The 17,855-nt window shown below is 37.2% G+C and overlaps 2 protein-coding genes across 4 annotated transcripts in view; one reads left to right on the top strand and one right to left on the bottom strand.

The window, feature by feature from the left end:
- LOC140149220 (cerebral cavernous malformations protein 2 homolog) overlaps window positions 1-2,967 on the bottom strand; it is a 42,392-nt gene extending 39,425 nt beyond the window's left edge. For 2 of the 3 annotated variants that reach the window (XM_072171441.1, XM_072171440.1), the window contains exon 1: window positions 2,752-2,966. In XM_072171441.1, the coding sequence (XP_072027542.1) occupies window positions 2,752-2,802 (51 nt within the window). In that variant the 5' untranslated portion in view covers window positions 2,803-2,966. Of the gene's footprint in view, window positions 1-2,751 lie in introns of all 3 variants that reach the window. The other variant, XM_072171442.1, reaches the window with a different exon arrangement.
- A 257-nt stretch (window positions 2,968-3,224) lies between these two features.
- On the top strand, window positions 3,225-17,247 carry LOC140149221 (DGAT1/2-independent enzyme synthesizing storage lipids-like). Its single transcript, XM_072171443.1, has 7 exons — window positions 3,225-3,380; window positions 9,822-10,172; window positions 10,630-10,797; window positions 12,491-12,684; window positions 13,853-13,992; window positions 14,712-14,775; window positions 15,255-17,247. Exons 2-7 carry the CDS (start codon window positions 9,854-9,856, stop codon window positions 15,351-15,353), a joined length of 984 nt encoding a protein of 327 aa, XP_072027544.1. The 5' UTR covers window positions 3,225-3,380; window positions 9,822-9,853; the 3' UTR covers window positions 15,354-17,247.
- The last annotated feature ends 608 nt before the right edge of the window (window positions 17,248-17,855 follow it).

Here is a 17,855-nt window from a genome sequence, read left to right on the forward strand (position 1 = left end):
AGCCATAATGGAAGGATGGCCAGTACAGAGACAACAGTGTCCAGTAGAAATCAGAGATTTCTGGAACTACAGAGATGAATTGTCAGTGGTAGAAAATCTGATCTTAAAGGGTAATAGATTAGTAATACCTACAAGTCTGCAAAGAGAGCTGTTGCAACAAATTCACAAGGGTCATTTGGGCATGGAAAAGTGTAAGCGCCGTGCTAGAGAAGTTATTTTTTGGCCTTGTTTGAATGCTGACATAGATGATATGCTACAAACATGTTCAACATGCATGAGTAACAGAAAGAAGCAACAGGCAGAACCACTGAAATCACATGAAATACCACAAGTTCCATGGGAAAAAGTTGGAATGGATCTCTTCACTGTAAACAGAAAAGACTACTTAGCAGTGGTAGACTATCATTCTCAGTATATTGAGATCTCCACACTTACCAGTACTACAAGCAGAGCTGTAATAAATATAGTGAAATCTATATTTTCCAGACATGGAACACCTGTTCAAGTCATAAGTGATAATGGTCCTCAATTCTCAAGTCAAGAATTTAGAGAGTTTGCAAAGGAGTGGGACTTCGATCACACTACATCAAGTCCTCACTTTCCATCGCCTAATGGACAAGCAGAAAATGCTGTGAAGATTATGAAAAACATGATAATGAAAGTAACTAGTAATCGTGAAGATATTTATCAAGCTCTTCAAGTATACAGAAGTACACCTCTGGAACATGGTAAATCCCCAGCAGAGTTACTGTTCAACAGACGATCAGATCAAATCTTCCAGTAGCTAAAAAGTTACTTGAGAACCAGTCGCCCAGCTCTAATGTGGTTGAAAAGAAAAAAGAGCTGAAAAAGAGACAAAAGACTAACTATGACAAAAAAGCAAAAGCTGTGCCTTTTGAAACATTGAAAAAAGGAGCTACAGTTAGACTACAAAACATGGAGAAACCAACCATGAACAAACCACAATGGTCACTCAAAGGAGTAGTTGTGGAAGTTCTCCCAAACCGTTCCTACAAGGTGAGAACTGAATCCGTGAAGTCCTCAGAAGAAACAGACGCATCTGTTGGCAACAACTGAGCCAGAGGAGGAAGATGAATGGTACGACGCAGACGACCAACCAGTAGTTGATCCGCAAGCACCTGCACAACCAGTACCCGAAGGGAACAACAACCAACCAGCTGCGCAACCAGATGTGAACCATCCACCTGAGATCCGCAGAAGTACAAGAGTCCGGAAGCCTAATCCGATGTACAGCAGTGATGTGTATGATTGCACAAAGAACTCTTGAACATTAATTTTGTGTACCACGAGTCTGTGAACTCTGAACTGAAGAACTTTAAAACTTGTTTCAAAGTTTTGGTACACATGTCTGATATATAATCACACTTTAATTACATAAAAGTGAAGACAAGAACTGATTGTTTTTTCTAAATCACTTTATTCAGTCAAAATTTGGTATCATTTCTAAATTTTGTGAGTTAATTGAAGTTGAAAGTTTTCAATAATTTAAAAGTTTTCACATGTTGTGACATGTTAACTTAATCAACCGAAATGCTTGGTTACGCTCGATAAGCATTTTTTTTCCTGAATTGGATAATTTATGTCACATTGGACTTTTGAGATATTAGAATTTCAGATGTCAAGTTATTTAGTAACTTCCTATCTTTTAAAGGAGGAAGGTGTATTGATATCATAATAATCATATAGTGATGTGCGCCCATAATATGAGAGTAGCACAAGATGGCGACCTCCAGTAGTAAATAAACCAGTGTTATCTAATAAGAATATTAGATCTTTGTGTTCTGCGTAATCCATCCTGATATGTGTTCATAGTAAACACAATATCCGGGACATTTACAGAGGAATTGAAATAAACCACACAAAAAGTAAACAAAATGAGGACTAAATATCATCAAGTCTCTACTTTTGATAAAGCTAAAACTGTAGACAAATAAATTTGAAGCTAAATCAGGATATTGCTGCTGCATGTCATTGTCAATGTCAACAATCAACATGTAAATCATGATGAATGATATTGAACAATTCAAGTACTGAGTACCGATACCTATAGAGTTGAAATAGCCTCATTTAATTTAAAATGTATTTAAACTATTTTCATTTCAATCATCAAGACAACAAGTGCCAAAAGTCACAAATCACACATTTCAGGAAAAAAATCCTATTCTACACGATCATGCTATACAGTCATGACAGTATGGATTCAAGTCAAGTCTGAAGACAAGCATGCATTAGCCGTGTGTGTGAAGTACAATTGTTTACAATGGGCTGTGGTGCTGAACACACCCGTGGGTGTGGTCAATTTGTGTGCATATCACCAACATCTAAAAGTCATAAAATCAATGCCAGACATTAGTATGGACTTCATTCTAAACAAATGAACACTTTTTAGCCCAATTACATCTCCGATTTTAGAGAGAGCATGGTAGTTTTTGGAAGTACCCCTCACGCGCCGCGCCGTGCTGTCAAACTGCTGAAGCCTGGATCCACTAAACACACGAACCAAATGTAAACACAACACTACGTTCCTGTTTTAACAGATAAAATGCCACATCTAGAGATATTAATAATTCTACATTTTAGTAGATACCGATCTGTTACCAAGCAAACCTTGACACGAGGGTTAGATACGAAAAAGATACCAAAAAGGGGAATAACGGGACAAAGTTCTAGCTGTCCAAACACAAAATGCATACACGAGAAACGATAAACACGATCAAATTATTTAGTTACCTTTTTGGACGGATTCCTCGTCAGCGTGTCTGGATCTGGATCCATCCCCATCTCATGTCTTTTTCATCTGTTAGAGAGTAATTCCCTTAATAAGCTCCATAAAGCTCCTAATTTCGTCTAGTTTTCCTCAAGACACATGACAAATTCTGACGCCTGCTGTCCAAACGAGCTGTATCGATGCCTGCAGCATCAATTTTGTGTACACATGTCAATGGGTACCCAATCCTGCTAAGGATCACATAACTATAACGTTGTGCGAAAACTTTCTTAGCACCAGCAAGTTCTTGTTTATCTCTAACGCACACCTAAGCTTACACTTTTGCGTTACATACATTGTGGAGAGCGCAACAATATTTTTGCTAAAGAGACTAGCCATTTAATTTTCGCTGATTGAAATGAATTTTTCAAGTGCCGTAGACTTTACACGTAAAAAAGGAACCACATTTTCAGGAGAACCTATTGCAATCAGCTGTTCACCCGGCCCGGAAGTAAAAGGTAAACAAGGATCGTAAAATAAACATAAAAGTGAGTGACCGTGTATGATTATACAATCTACAGCTATTTCCATAATTTGTGTTTTTAAATCCAAGTGTCACAGACCAGGACGGCGGAGGCGTGCAGCAGTTGTGGTAGGTAATGACATGAATGACATTGAATGATTGAAATTAAAATATCAGAACTACTATTAAATTCTTAAATTGCTAAAGCCTAAAATCAAAATGCACTGACTGTCCACTTTACTGGATCGAATCCATGGGTTCCTACAGTCACCCATGGAAAACAGGCCTACAGGGTACTGAAAAGTAGTACACCACAAGAGGGCCTTGTGGTGTAGTGGATAGAGCACCGGACTCGTGATCACAAGGTTGTGAGTTCGAACCCCCACCTCTGTCGCTGCATTCACTTTAATCAATTGATAGGTCCAAGAGTAATTCTGACGTCTATACATGGTCAGCCAGCATGACTGATTAACCTAGACGTAAAACGTTTCTCATCAAATGTAACTGGTCTAACCAGCTTAGTGTAGATGCAGCTTTGTCTGTGATACTGAGTTTCCCAAGGGAAGTTACCGTAACAGAAACAGAAACAGAAACACCATGTCCTTATGGACCAAGGGATGGTTTGTTTACATGGCAATCATTCCTTCAGAATAGGCAATACAGATTCCAAACATATAAAACTTACCTCATATCAGTTTAGTTGCCCCTAATAACTCCAAATTGACATGACAAGTAATTCTATTTGCTCAATTTCATTCCAAAATCAAGGGAAACATGGTTTTGTTATTGCAAAATAACAAGAAAATCAGAAAGGTTATATCTGGTCATTTGCAGTAGGCCACTTCAGGTAATCAAAATTGGTACTTGAATTGCATGACTCAGTAACTATCTGCTCATTGTAAGAGTGATAGTGTTGTAAACTTGATTGCATAACATTAAGATTGCCAACTGACATCCTTTGTATTTGAGTTGTCTGTTGATGGTATTAGAACTGTCATGGATGTAAACATTACACAAAATGTCAACAAAACATGCTACTGCAGAACTCTATGCCTGTGTGTCTGAGGGCCGATGACACACATTCGATGGGTGTACTGTCCACTCTGACTCTGTGCACTGACTGTAGTTCCAGTAACTGTAACTTGGCATACCAAGTTACAGTGCACTCTATCTGTTCCACAAATAAGAAACATCACAATATGTGGGCTCATTTTGGGCTCTAAGGATCTAGGATGTAGCTGAGGAACTCTCTCCAGGACACTGATGATTTTAATCCCATTGTACCAGGGTTTGGGCGTGCGTGGATGATTTTAATCCCACTGTACTAGTCTATACTCACAAAGTTGAGGTAATTGATCTACATTGATCTCATCTTTTGGGTGGGTTCAAAATTCCCTGAGTTGGCAAAACCTGCAATCTTCATGGGAGTAATTTACTTAGTGCAAAAGTGGTCAAAATATTGTCCGTAGATGTCATTATGTTTATGATAAAGACTGAAGTCTTGCTGGCAGGACTACACTGACTGTGCAGTGTTATATGTCCTATAAATACTATTTATGGCTGTCATGTGGATTAGCTTGTTAGTGCTGAATTTCATTTCACGGTTCTGCGCACCATTTATCCATGTGTATCACAGTAAGACAGCAGCAAGCACGCCCTCGCAGAAGATGCTTGCCTTGTGATTTTGTCGAGGTGCGAGTATGTAGCTTGTTAGAATATAAAACACGAATGAGATTGCAGTACACGGACAACTAAAACAGTAAACAAGTTTCATTCAGAAAGAGGGGAGTTTTCAGACGGACCATAACTTAATTTTTTGCTTAATAAAATGGTGTTTTTATTTGCGCCAGCATCCACTACCGGTACTCAAAATATTGGACCTGCCTGTTGTCTATCACACGATAGTAAAAACAAAGTAGTAAACATTTACATACATTACTTTTAGAAAGCGAATACGAAAAAAGTTTTGATGCGCTGAAAGTACTAGTTCTATTCCCTATTCCAGAAAAAAACAATGCTGACTAATTTTTTTTAATTAAAAAATATTATCCTGTTTTGCCAAATGAGACATAGCTAAATCCTAATCCTTTATTTAGTTCTAACATGCGTTTATAAGGTGTTTTTCATTATGCTGTGACAATCAAGCCCAAAGACTTGTACAAAGACTAGTTCAAGTAATGCATTCTAAATTTTGGAAAACACATTTTTTAATCTTTTTCATAACCAATTATCAAAAACAACATACAAGAATAAAATTATGAGCTAACTCTTCACTATGTTTGGTTCCATACAGTAATACGCAGTATTGCTGTCTGGTCTTAAGCAGATACGAAAAGTACTCAAAGTACTATTTTTAGCCTACATCCCGCACACCGTCGACGTCCTATACGATAAATACAAATTTAATACTCCGTTGGTGAGCGACGGGCGAGTGGTAGTGAGCGACAGGCGAGTGGTATTTCACTGAACGCAAGAAAAGGAGTTCTATCTGATTGGCTAGCAATCGATCGCTTAGGTCGCTCAGTAGTCAACTATAAACTCATGCATTCAATTCGATTGAAATCGATTATTCTATTATTGACGAAGATAAAGAGCGTGATAGTGTGTCAATAATGTACATTGTATTGCACCTGGTTTTACCAGCATTCCTTTATAAAATAATTTTCTCAAAGAGTTAAATATTATCAAAATTTTTACCCAGGATTTCAAATGTTTTACATCAAAATTGCAGTTAAACATATCCACAGCAAAATACCGGTCCTCACTAATTAGTACATTTAATTTCCAGTTAGTACATTTAAACGAAACCTGTGATTTACGTGACAACAAATAAAATTTTCTTACAATAGAAATATCATATGGGATACTGATATGGTAGGCATAACCGCCAACGTGGAGCTGCTACGCGTAGCTGACTTTTTGTTCCGTGGAGCCAAATTGACCAATCATGTTAGAGTTTTTCATTACTCGGAGGTAAAACTGACCAATCAAGTACGACTTACTCATTACGTGAAGCTTAATTTAGTCATTAAGAATTTGTTGGTGGTTTATTTACATTCTATTCATTTAAAATCCACATAGTAAACATTAATTTTGGCAAGAGTTTTCTCTCTGGAACGATGATGCATCAACTGGCTCCAGTAATGAAAAGATCTAACATGATTGGTCAATTTAGCTCCATGGCGAAAAAGTAAGCTACGCCAGCGTAGCAGCTCCATCGCCAGGCGGTTACGACCAGCCATATACTGATCATGCGAAAATCGTAAAACATAGAATAGAAACAGTGTGGCCGGCTCTCAAAATCTCAAATTGTATGCATAGCCTGAGTCGCACGGCCTATCTCAAACAAAGTCACCATGCGTAGTTGTTTGAAAACGTGAGGATTTATCGTACTACCACGGCAATTTTTAACACGAACATATAGGGATGATGACGGTGTGTCCCGTGACCTACTATCACTCAAAACAAGGAAATCTCTTCATGAATTCACTCACCTCAATTGCTTTGCGATCCTACATCATCAGTTGAAACAAACATCTAAGTTTCCAAAAACAACTTTGTCATTCCTCAAAACTACATGTAACTTCATTTAATAAAAAATTGAAATCCTACTATTACCCGTTATTGAAAATTTTGTTCGATTTATGTCAACCAAAAGAACGCACGAGTCGAGTTCATTGACCAAAATGGTAGCTCTTGGTCACCTCAGATTCATATCACGCATGGCGTAATGATGTCAGTATCAAGCTGCTTATTAAATATTCATGAAACCGACCACGTGGTCACAATCGGTGGTTCGGAGTGGTTGGAATTAACACGACGTGCTTGACCTTACAGGGGGTCAGAGATATGCATATTCATGTACATTGTATGAATGGCTGCTGGCTAAACAGCGATGTGGATATAGTATTCATCACCGGGACTGAGAAATGCGACATTTTCGATGTTTGTACCAGGGAATTTCAGACACAGAGACTTCTACAAATTCGTCCAAAGTTAACCAAAGGGTTGGGGATCGCATTTTTAACTATGACTAAATGTTTCGGAATTGAGGTCGACTAAAAAGTAGACCATTTCGGGGACTGTAATTGGTGTAGATGTCACATTTTGAACAGTGAGCGATAAATGACCAACTTGGCTTTCAGCACAAGTATAGAGGCCATCAGCCTTTTCCCCGGGATCTGCCATCTTGTGGGCACTGTCGTTCTGCATGTCATGCGTTAGACATTATGCCCTCGATTACGCGGAAGTCGCAGCGGGTGACGCACCTCTTCAGTCAAGCGTCAACGTGGGGATCTTAGCAACAAGGCACTCCGTACCCACAATATGGCGGTGTTGACGTCACAATGACTACCTCTATTGGCCCTTGCTCATTGTGACTCTTCACCTAGCTAGATACTCATGATTTTGATTCCTTAGACTTGTGCCAAGTCTTAGAATTTTGTGACTACAATTGTAAGAAAACATGCAAAAATGCATGTTTTGGCCTATTTTCTCACAGATTGCAAAAATATTAAACATTTACTTTTATCGCCAGTTAAACCTAGCTAAAAGGATTAGGATTTAGCTAGGTTTCACTTGGCAGAACAGGATAATATTTTTTTAATCCGAAAAAATTAGTGCATTTTTTTTCTGGAATAGGGAGTAGTAGTAGTAGTAGTACCGTACTACATGTATAGGATCCACAACTTAAAAAGTTCCTTTAGAACAATTTTTGAAATACATATTTTGGAGATGTAAAACTGGAAAAATTATGTGTAGCCATATTTGTTTTACAGATGTGGACCAATTGCCATCACAATTCAAGTTGTGTTCAGTCACAATGACTCATTGTGGTAAAAAAGTTGCATATGAATCCATAGGAGTTAACTCGCAAACAATAAAGTCAGGCCTATTCATGTGTTTGTTAAGGAAAACATGACTGCATTGTTACAATTCGTAAAATAATTTTTGATTTATTTCAAGGAGCTTTAGGGGAACTTATAAGTTGTTGATCCTGTGAAAATATTGTGCTTGTGTAGGGCATATTGTATTATGGTACATCCATGATGACATCAGCGTGATTTACATAAAATCATTTACATATAATGCATGAATGTGTTCAAGTGCCTTACCCATAATGCACCATCTTACTTATCCTCTCAATTTATTTATATGCAATCTCTTCATACTCATGGTACCAGAAGCCAAACTTTCAATTCTCTTGCCATTCCAAAATGGAACATAAATCCTGGCAAGAGAACTTTTCACTACAGATCATGTTATGCTTGGAATGAACTCCCTCAAGACATCTGCAGAAACTTTTCTTCCATGACCCTTAATACTTTTAAAACCTGTATTTCAGATTTGTGATTAGATTTTATCTATTTCCACAAATTTATTTAACTTTTTGTCTTTTCTTTATATCTGATTGCCAAACATGTACATTGTTATAATATTATCAGTATTTAATCATGTAACTATAGGTGTTACCAGACCTAATGTAAAAATGAACCTGATGTACAATGTAACTAATGTATCATGTAACTTTTGATTCCATGCATTGCTTTTAATTTAATATATATTAACCTCTGTTATGAAATTGTACAATGTATATGTATATTGTGAATTGTCACTCAGGGCCCCCTTGGAGATCAGTACTAGTTACTGAAGGGGCTACCCTGGTTAAAGAAAGATTAAATAAATAAATGATCATATAAATTATCATGTGAATGTAAGAACCTAGTTCCAGTAACTGTAACTCAGGATACTGATCCAGGTACTGACTGAGTCAGGTCTGTAGATATCATAATGATTATTATATGATTTTTTTTTTCTTTGGATCAAAAATAATGTTCAGTTATGGTATAAAATTGTTTGCCCAAATATGACAATGGTGTGATGAATTTGAAACAATGCATCCCAACATTACATTAATCCCAGACAAGTTCCCCCATTGTATGGTCATTGTTCGCCCTAGTACATTAAATTATCATTTCAGATGCATCTGTATGATATCACTGCCAAGTTGTTGATGAAAATGCTAGTTCTGTGGACAAAATGAAGTACCGGTAATGTGGTCTTTATGAGCTTTTGGGGTGTGTGTGGGGGTTTAACCTACACAAAGAAGCCTCCAATCACCTCTTATTGAAGTTCCAACCCTCATACAGATTTTCAACCCTCCCAATTGACAATCAGAAGACTTCCTCATTTGCTGACAATCTTCTGTTTTCTGCAAAACATATTAAATGGGATTGACAGCTATCTGGCTAAAAAAATCAAAATCAAATCAATTCTATGCCCACTGTCCTGTCCTTTTTCTAAAAAAAGGTTGAGTGGCCTTGGAAAAACATTTTTAAGGGTCTCAAAAAGCTAACATCCAGGAGCTTTTGGGGGCGCTGGTCCCACGCAAGGGCTGCACTTGGCGCGAGAGCGCCACGTCCTAAGCTTTTTTACACTTTGCAGAAATCTTCTGCATTTACATATTCAATGTTGGCAGCTCTGTGTTTTCACTTAATTAGTTTTATATATAAGTTATAAAAATTATCATACAAATTAATTGTTTTACATATATTTGCACTTTTTTTGCAGAATACTTGTGATAATGCACACAACCTACTAGCATGGATATAGGAGATTATCTCAGTCAACTGCTGGTATGGGTGGAACAGAATATTGGCATTCCTATACCAGACTGGATTGAACAAGGACTCAGGGAAATTGACTTTGATCTTATCTACTGGTTGATAAGACTTTTTGCACCAATAATTGTGACATTCTTGTTACCATTTGTACTACTCATTTTTGTTTATGGATCAATCTTGTTTCTTCACATTTACAAACGCCGACATAAATTAGTAGATGCATATAGTAAAGGCTTTTGGGATGGAGCTAGGACAACACTGGGAACATTTTGGGATGGACATGGTAAAATTTGGCATGGTAAGTTGGGTGGATGATTTACTTGATCAATCAAAGAAGGCATTATGTAACAATACATTTAGAAAGCCTGGACAAGCCCAAATAGTGAAAACACAAAATTAAAGGGATACCCTTTTAAAAGGGGTCACTGGTATCCTTTGTAAAAAGAAATCTTCTAATGAAGTATTTACAGTTTTATTGTGTAAGCTGTGTAATTCCTCAGTGGAGTCTTTACACTAGTCTAACTCGTGAATAGCTTATACCAAGGATACAGCCACAGGGTGTATCCTTGGCTGTATCCTTAATAATGGGAATTATTGTGACATTTATTATAAAGAACTAAGAAAAAATAATTCTTTTTTTTTTAAGATTCATGCCCAGTACTATTTTTTACTGTGACAACATTTTAAGTAATTTTTTCAATTAATCAATTGTTTCCATTTCATTCTAATCGTATACTCTTTTTCATCTATTTCAGGATTTGAGATTGTTGGGTTGGACAAAATTCCTCGTGAAGGAGCAGCCTTACTTGTTTACTATCATGGAGCACTTCCTGTAGACTTTTATTATATCATAGCTAAATCAATTCTACACACTGGTAGACGTATGCATCTAGTTGGAGATAAGTTTCTATTCAATGTACCAGGTAAATAGTTGTTGAATAGAGATGATGGGTGATATCATAAAGTCACTTCACTTTTATTATATCATAGCTAAATCAATTCTACACACTGGTAGACGTATGCATCTAGTTGGAGATAAGTTTCTATTCAATGTACCAGGTAATGTACACAATAGTTGTTGAATAAAGACGATGGATGATATCATAAAGTCACTTCACTTTTATTATATCATAGCTAAATCAATTCTACACACTGGTAGACGTATGCATCTAGTTGGAGATAAGTTTCTATTCAATGTACCAGGTAAAGTACACAATAGTTGTTGAATAGAGATGATGGATGATATCATAAAGTCACTTCACTTTTATTATATCATAGCTAAATCAATTCTACACACTGGTAGACGTATGCATCTAGTTGGAGATAAGTTTCTATTCAATGTACCAGGTAAAGTACACAATAGTTGTTGAATAGAGATGATGGATGATATCATAAAGTCACTTCACTTTTATTATATCATAGCTAAATCAATTCTACACACTGGTAGACGTATGCATCTAGTTGGGGATAAGTTTCTATTCAATGTACCAGGTAATGTACACAATAGTTGTTGAATAGAGATGATGGATGATATCATAAAGTCACTTCACTTTTATTATATCATAGCTAAATCAATTCTACACACTGGTAGACGTATGCATCTAGTTGGAGATAAGGGACCGATCGTTATTTACGGCAGGGGGGGGAATGGGTGTTTTGGCAAATATATCGACAAAAAATTTCGCGTTCCCCCCTCGCGTCCGCTCAAAATTTTCGCGTTCCCCCTTGTTTTCCCAATTTTCTCCATTTAAAATTTAACAATCCCCCCTCCTGGTTCAACTAAAAATTTCAGGTTCCCCCCTCAAGACCACAAAAAAATTTCGTGTTCCCCCCTAAATTTACCCATTCCCCCCTGCCATAAATAACGATCGCTCCCTAAGTTTCTATTCAATGTACCAGGTAAAGTACACAATAGTTGTTGAATAGAGATGATGGATGATATCATAAAGTCACTTCACTTTTATTATATCATAGCTAAATCAATTCTACACACTGGTAGACGTATGCATCTAGTTGGGGATAAGTTTCTATTCAATGTACCAGGTAAATAGTTGTTGAATAGAGATGATGGGTGATATCATAAAGTCACTTCACTTTTATTATATCATAGCTAAATCAATTCTACACACTGGTAGACGTATGCATCTAGTTGGAGATAAGTTTCTATTCAATGTACCAGGTAATGTATACAATAGTTGTTGAATAAAGATGATGGATGGTATCATAAAGTCACTTCACTTTTCACACTGGTAGAAGTATATGCTCTAGTAAAATTTGAATTTAGGGTGTCGGATTAGGTTAGAACTAGTAGTTGAAGGAAGACCAGGAATGATGGAATGTGAGTCAATTCATTGCATACATTGGTCAACTTTGATCAAATTCATTATAGTTTGGATGATGATAAATTAACAAATATGTTTAGTGCTAGAATCACAATTGATGTTTGGCAATTAATGCCACTGTGCCAGTAAACATCAAGTGTTCTACCTTACAATTTTCTTTTACTAGTAGCCTAAATGTAGATTCCAAATCCTATATTGGTTTTTAATTCAAAATTTGGTTAGTAACTTTTTATCATTTTAAATCATAATATACATTACTATTTATTTCTCTCAGGTTTTAAATTACTACTGCAAGTATTTAAAGTCACTCCGGGGTCAGTGGAAGAAATCAGCCAGCTACTGCGTGCTGGCAAACTGGTTGCAGTGGCACCAGGTGGTGTTAGGGAAGCACTGTTTAGCAACTCAAATTATGAGCTCATATGGGGCAGGCGGTGTGGCTTTGCTAAAAGTGCAATAGCTGCACAAGTGGTAAGTCAGGTGTAATACATTGATGATTTACCCTAACACCACAACAAGTTTGGGGCATATCTGCAATCACAAAGCTGGTGGTAAAGTGGATTTTCTAGTAACATCTAACAGTTGTGGGTATTGTGATGTAATTGGGATGTTCGGCCAGACAATGATGGCAACTAGGGAGAGGACTGAGTTTGACTCAGATGTGCATGCAATGTGTTCTGCCTCTGATCAAGCCAGAGTTCTGCCAGACTGTTGCAGTTGTTATTATGGTATCTTTCACTACTTGCACAGCCAGCTGAAATGATACTGATCTTAGTGGACTGCCCAAACCTGGGATACAAGTTATATTGTGCCATGGCAGCCTGTGATACTATGTTCTGTCCTAAGAGGTCAGTAACTTAACCTGAAACCATACAAAGGTTTGGTTAGCCAAGCTCCTGTTTACAGCCTGGAGGGTGCCTTTGCCAGCAAATGTGGTGATAAAAGTGGTAATTTTCCACTTGGTGCAATGCCACTTGGTGCAATACCACTTGGTTCAGCCTCATTTAGCCTAATCTTGTTTGATCCATGTCACTTTTAGTCCAATTCCCACTTGGTCCTAGTCTCCCTTACTCAATTCCCACTTGGACCAAGTTGAAATATACCACAAAAGTGAGTTTTGACCAATACTTTTTCATCACATAATTATATAGAGAAGCCGGTAAAGTAACAAAACAGAACTACCTACCTGATGCAGGGTCTTAGCTAGAAATTGTGTGTTGCCCGTCATTTGAATAAAATTGCCTGTCCTAATTTGACCTTTAAATATTTACCAGACGTCTATAGCCCATTGGGGGTTCAAAGAGTTCAAATATGTGCTGATATGGCCTTGTTCTACAAATTGGGTCTACTAAAGAGGTCAATTAGCTTCTGAAAACATACAATTTATAATATAGCTTCTGTCAAAGGCATTAATTTTGCCCCTCCCAGGAGCAAACTGGCCGTCTAAAATGACGGTCAGACGGGTGGCTAGCTAAGACCCTGACCTGATGTAAATCCACTCATATGCATACACCAAACACACAGACACCAGTTTACATATATATACACACATCAAGTATGTGACATTCAATATACACTGGACACAAAACAAGTTTCATGAAGTTTTAACCACTCATTATTTCTTTTTGAATATTTGCAGCCCATCATCCCCTTGTTCACACAGAATCTGCGTGAAGCATTTCGTACAGTGGAATATGGTCAGGGTTACCTGAGAGACCTATATGAGAGGACACGCTTACCTTTGGTTCCTATCTATGGTGGATTTCCTGTCAAATTAAGGTATGGTAAAAACATTATGAAATGTCAGAGTTGACATCCCTGTTGTTCTGTAGAGTTTCTACTACTTTCCTTCCATGACATTGCTAGAGAGAAAGGCCAGGTCAAGATAACCAACCTATAGTTTGATCAGCTTGTAATCGATGGGAATTGTTAGGCTTTTACCACTACGCCGAAAAGTAGACCAACATTAAGAATAATATAGTTGACCAGCATGGTCTTTTGCATGTTAAAGAAAGTAGACAAAGTATAGGACTTTGATTGATAATTAATCATGCCTCTGGCAAGATATCACAAGACGATTCTCAAAATATCAAATGATGAAATATATTGATATTAATCTGCGATGTTATAAGGCCTGCCTATTATGCTATACACCAAGAATTTCAAATGAATGAAAGTGCCCGCCACTCAACCATGATATTGCACCCACAGCGAGGTTAACCAACATGTACTGGATTCGGCGGATGCATGCAATTATGCACTGGTCTAAAATTGCACACTATGTTCATTCATTTTATATTCTTTCTGTATAACCACTATGTCTTGTTAGTTGGCCTAACTGCAGAGGAGACTTGATATTTTGATCAAAGTACCCAAAGTTCTGTGTATGCCATATAATTCTTGGCAAATAAAATTCACTCTTCCTCTCTCTCTATCCTACCACATGACTGGTGATGACTGTTTCCATTTGTAATTTGTTTGTGTTTTCTTGTTCACAGGACTTTTGTAGGGGACCCAATACTATATGATCCAAACATCACACCAGAAGACTTAGCCAAAAAGGTTAGTATAACATTGTGTTGCAAAGACTTGGATCTCTAATTCACATTGTAATTAGGTCCTTCAATATTGTATGTAGTTAATTGTCCAGTTGGATCAAAAGGCACTTGGTGAACTAGTATGATGCATGTATCAGATGTATAGCCGAATGAGATCAATGAGACATCCGTCCTAATAGAAAGTATTTGTTTGATCCTTGGAAGCTACCGGCAATTTTGAATCAAACATTAGGTAGGAGGTCCCCACGTATCTTGTCGTTTTATGTGGGGACCTCCTACTTAATAATGTGCAGAGAGAGAGAGAGAGAGAGTGGATGTAGGGTATGAGACATCCATCCTACTTTGTGAAGCTGATGTAAGATTTGCAACATTCAAATTTGCCAGTTTATCCATGGATGATAAATTGTTCTTTCAGCTTCTGATACTAAGTGTTTTTCCTGTATTGTTAATATTTGTGTTTCTTTTAAATATTCTTTACTGCAGACTCAACATGCTATAGAAGATTTAATCAAGAAACACCAGCGTATACCAGGAAACATATTTTGGGCATTATTAGACAGATTATCACCTAAACTCAGCTGACAACCACCTTAACTGTAGGAGTGCAACTTTGAAATGCAAGAAAACTGTCAATTCAATGATTATGAATATTATTTATGTCTATGAGGCTAGATAGTGTGTGGAACCAATGGGCTATTCCAGATAAAATCCATACACCCCCTATGGAAAACATGACCTTAATCTCACACACAGGGGGGGTGTGGATTTCAATTGAAATCACCCATTCAGGCAACCCCATTTGAAATCCACACCCCCTGTGTGGAAGAGAAGGTTATATGTCTTCCATATAACTGGTGTTTGGATTTCAACTGGATTTGGAATATGCCAACATTATGTGATGGATCATGCTAATGAGCTGTATTTGCTCAAATTGACTTTGAGTCACATTTCTTTTGTACATTTATTTTATAGTTCTCGGCAACATGAGTATTATTATAATCAAAGTCTAATATTGCAGCAAAATGTACACATTTTCCTTGGCATAAAAAAAGATCATTTTGCATGGTCTCATCACATGTTTAAATTATTGCAGCTTTATTTTGTATTAAAGATAGTAAATATTCCCAAGGTGCTTTTTGGATATAATGGCAATTCAGCTGTCTTTTGATAGGGATAACCTAAAGTTATAACAAAGATGTAGCACATATATCTATAGTATAGCAAATTATTATATAGCTTTATTTAGGGCTAGCGGGATTAGGAAGTGTAGAGATGGGTCATAACATAGGGAAATTACATTTGTTCAAATATTTTAGATAAATCAACAACCAAAACTAAGAAAGAAAAGTGCTTTAGAGAATCATGTTTAGGATATTGTTTGCAACTTATGCTCCCATACCATAGTAGGTAGCCAACTTTCCCTCAAAGGGCATTTATATCGTTATGAATATTTGAATTCTGCAGACAGCCAAATCCGTATTTGTCTTTTGGTAAATTCATGTTACACATTCATGTTAACAATGGATCAACTCTTTAGCTTTAGAGGGCAGCATATCAATTTTTTAATGGTGATCAGCATGATAAGTAGCAAAAGAGAGCAGCATGCAGCACAGTACGGTCTAAGATTATCACCTTTAAAATTGATATGTTGTCCTCTGGGGCTAAAGTGCTAATCCCTTGGTCACCGAGTCAAAAATAATTCAGGCGTAACATGAAGATAATAAAAGACAAATACAGATTCCGCTGTCTGCCAAACTCGTAACAATGTGTTGTACTTGTAATCATCTAAAACTAATAGAAAGTGAAAGATATGTTTTCACAAAAATATTTTCACAAGATAACCTCTACATCACTACACCATGCAATCCTGGGCATGCAATTCATCTTTAGGGTAGCACCTGGATGCAATAGAAGAAAAATTACACATGTAATAATGAAAAAATATCACTAAAGATGGTTTACTTACTTGTGGTCCTTTCCTCATACTTGCATGTTGTATCCGGGTGTTGTATGTATCCAACTGAATTTGCTAAAATGAACTTTCTAAAACGGCTTCATTTACTTATTTGGTAAGCCAGAGAAAATTCTATTGGAGTAAAACTGTAAGGGCCATGTAGTTTATAGTCGCTCTCATCTCTAGTTGATAGTAATGCCTTAATAGATTTTGCAGTGGCCAATCACTCGCACTAACCTAAGCACTAACCTAAGCACTAACCTAAACCAGCGGGGCATAAACAAAAGTGTAGTTGGGCGATTTTTCTGTATGCCGGCGATGCAACTGCATAAACGCACCAATTCCAATCGGCCACTACAAAATCAAACATGGTGTTACCGTCAACTTGAGATGAGACACACTATATATAGTTTGATGCTTTCCAAGCAACACACTATATATATAATGATGTATATTCATACATAGCGGTAAACGTAAATAGAAAGCAAATTTATACTTCTACGCTACTCAAATTTGGTACACTCACCGGAGCGCTTCACCGGGTCAACCGGCGTCGACATCGACCCTGTCTGGGACAACCTCCTGACCCCCGGAACCAAGGGGCGGCACAACATCTTCAAGTTTGACGTCATCAACATCTGTGACATCATCGGAGGTGTCCTAGTACTACATCACTAGCAACAACAATCTTCAGAGCAATAACATCCGCGGAAGATGCCGGTTGACCCGGTGAAAGCGCTCCGGTGAGTGTACCAAATTTGAGTAGCGTAGAAGTATAAATTTGCTTTCTATTTACACTATATATAGTTTGATGCTTTCCAAGCATTTTATTTATTTATTTAAGTCTCTTTAAAACCTCGGTTACCAATTAGTGCACTGGCACGGTTCTTCCCTGGTTCACAGGATTTGCTGTTGCTACAGAATATTGTTTGTAACCTGTGAGCCTCCCATACCACAAGTAGGTAGCCAACTTTCCCTCAAAGGGCATTTATATTGTTATGAGTTTGGCAGGCAGACAGACTTTTGGTAAATAATTTTTTTTAATTAATTCGCGAACAAGGGATCAACAAAAAATTATATAGGCGTAAAACTGTATTTCAAGAACATTATTCATAAGATGTTGATAGTAA

Source organism: Amphiura filiformis, chromosome 3 (genome assembly GCF_039555335.1).
Source record: "Amphiura filiformis chromosome 3, Afil_fr2py, whole genome shotgun sequence".
NCBI lineage: Eukaryota > Metazoa > Echinodermata > Ophiuroidea > Amphilepidida > Amphiuridae > Amphiura > Amphiura filiformis.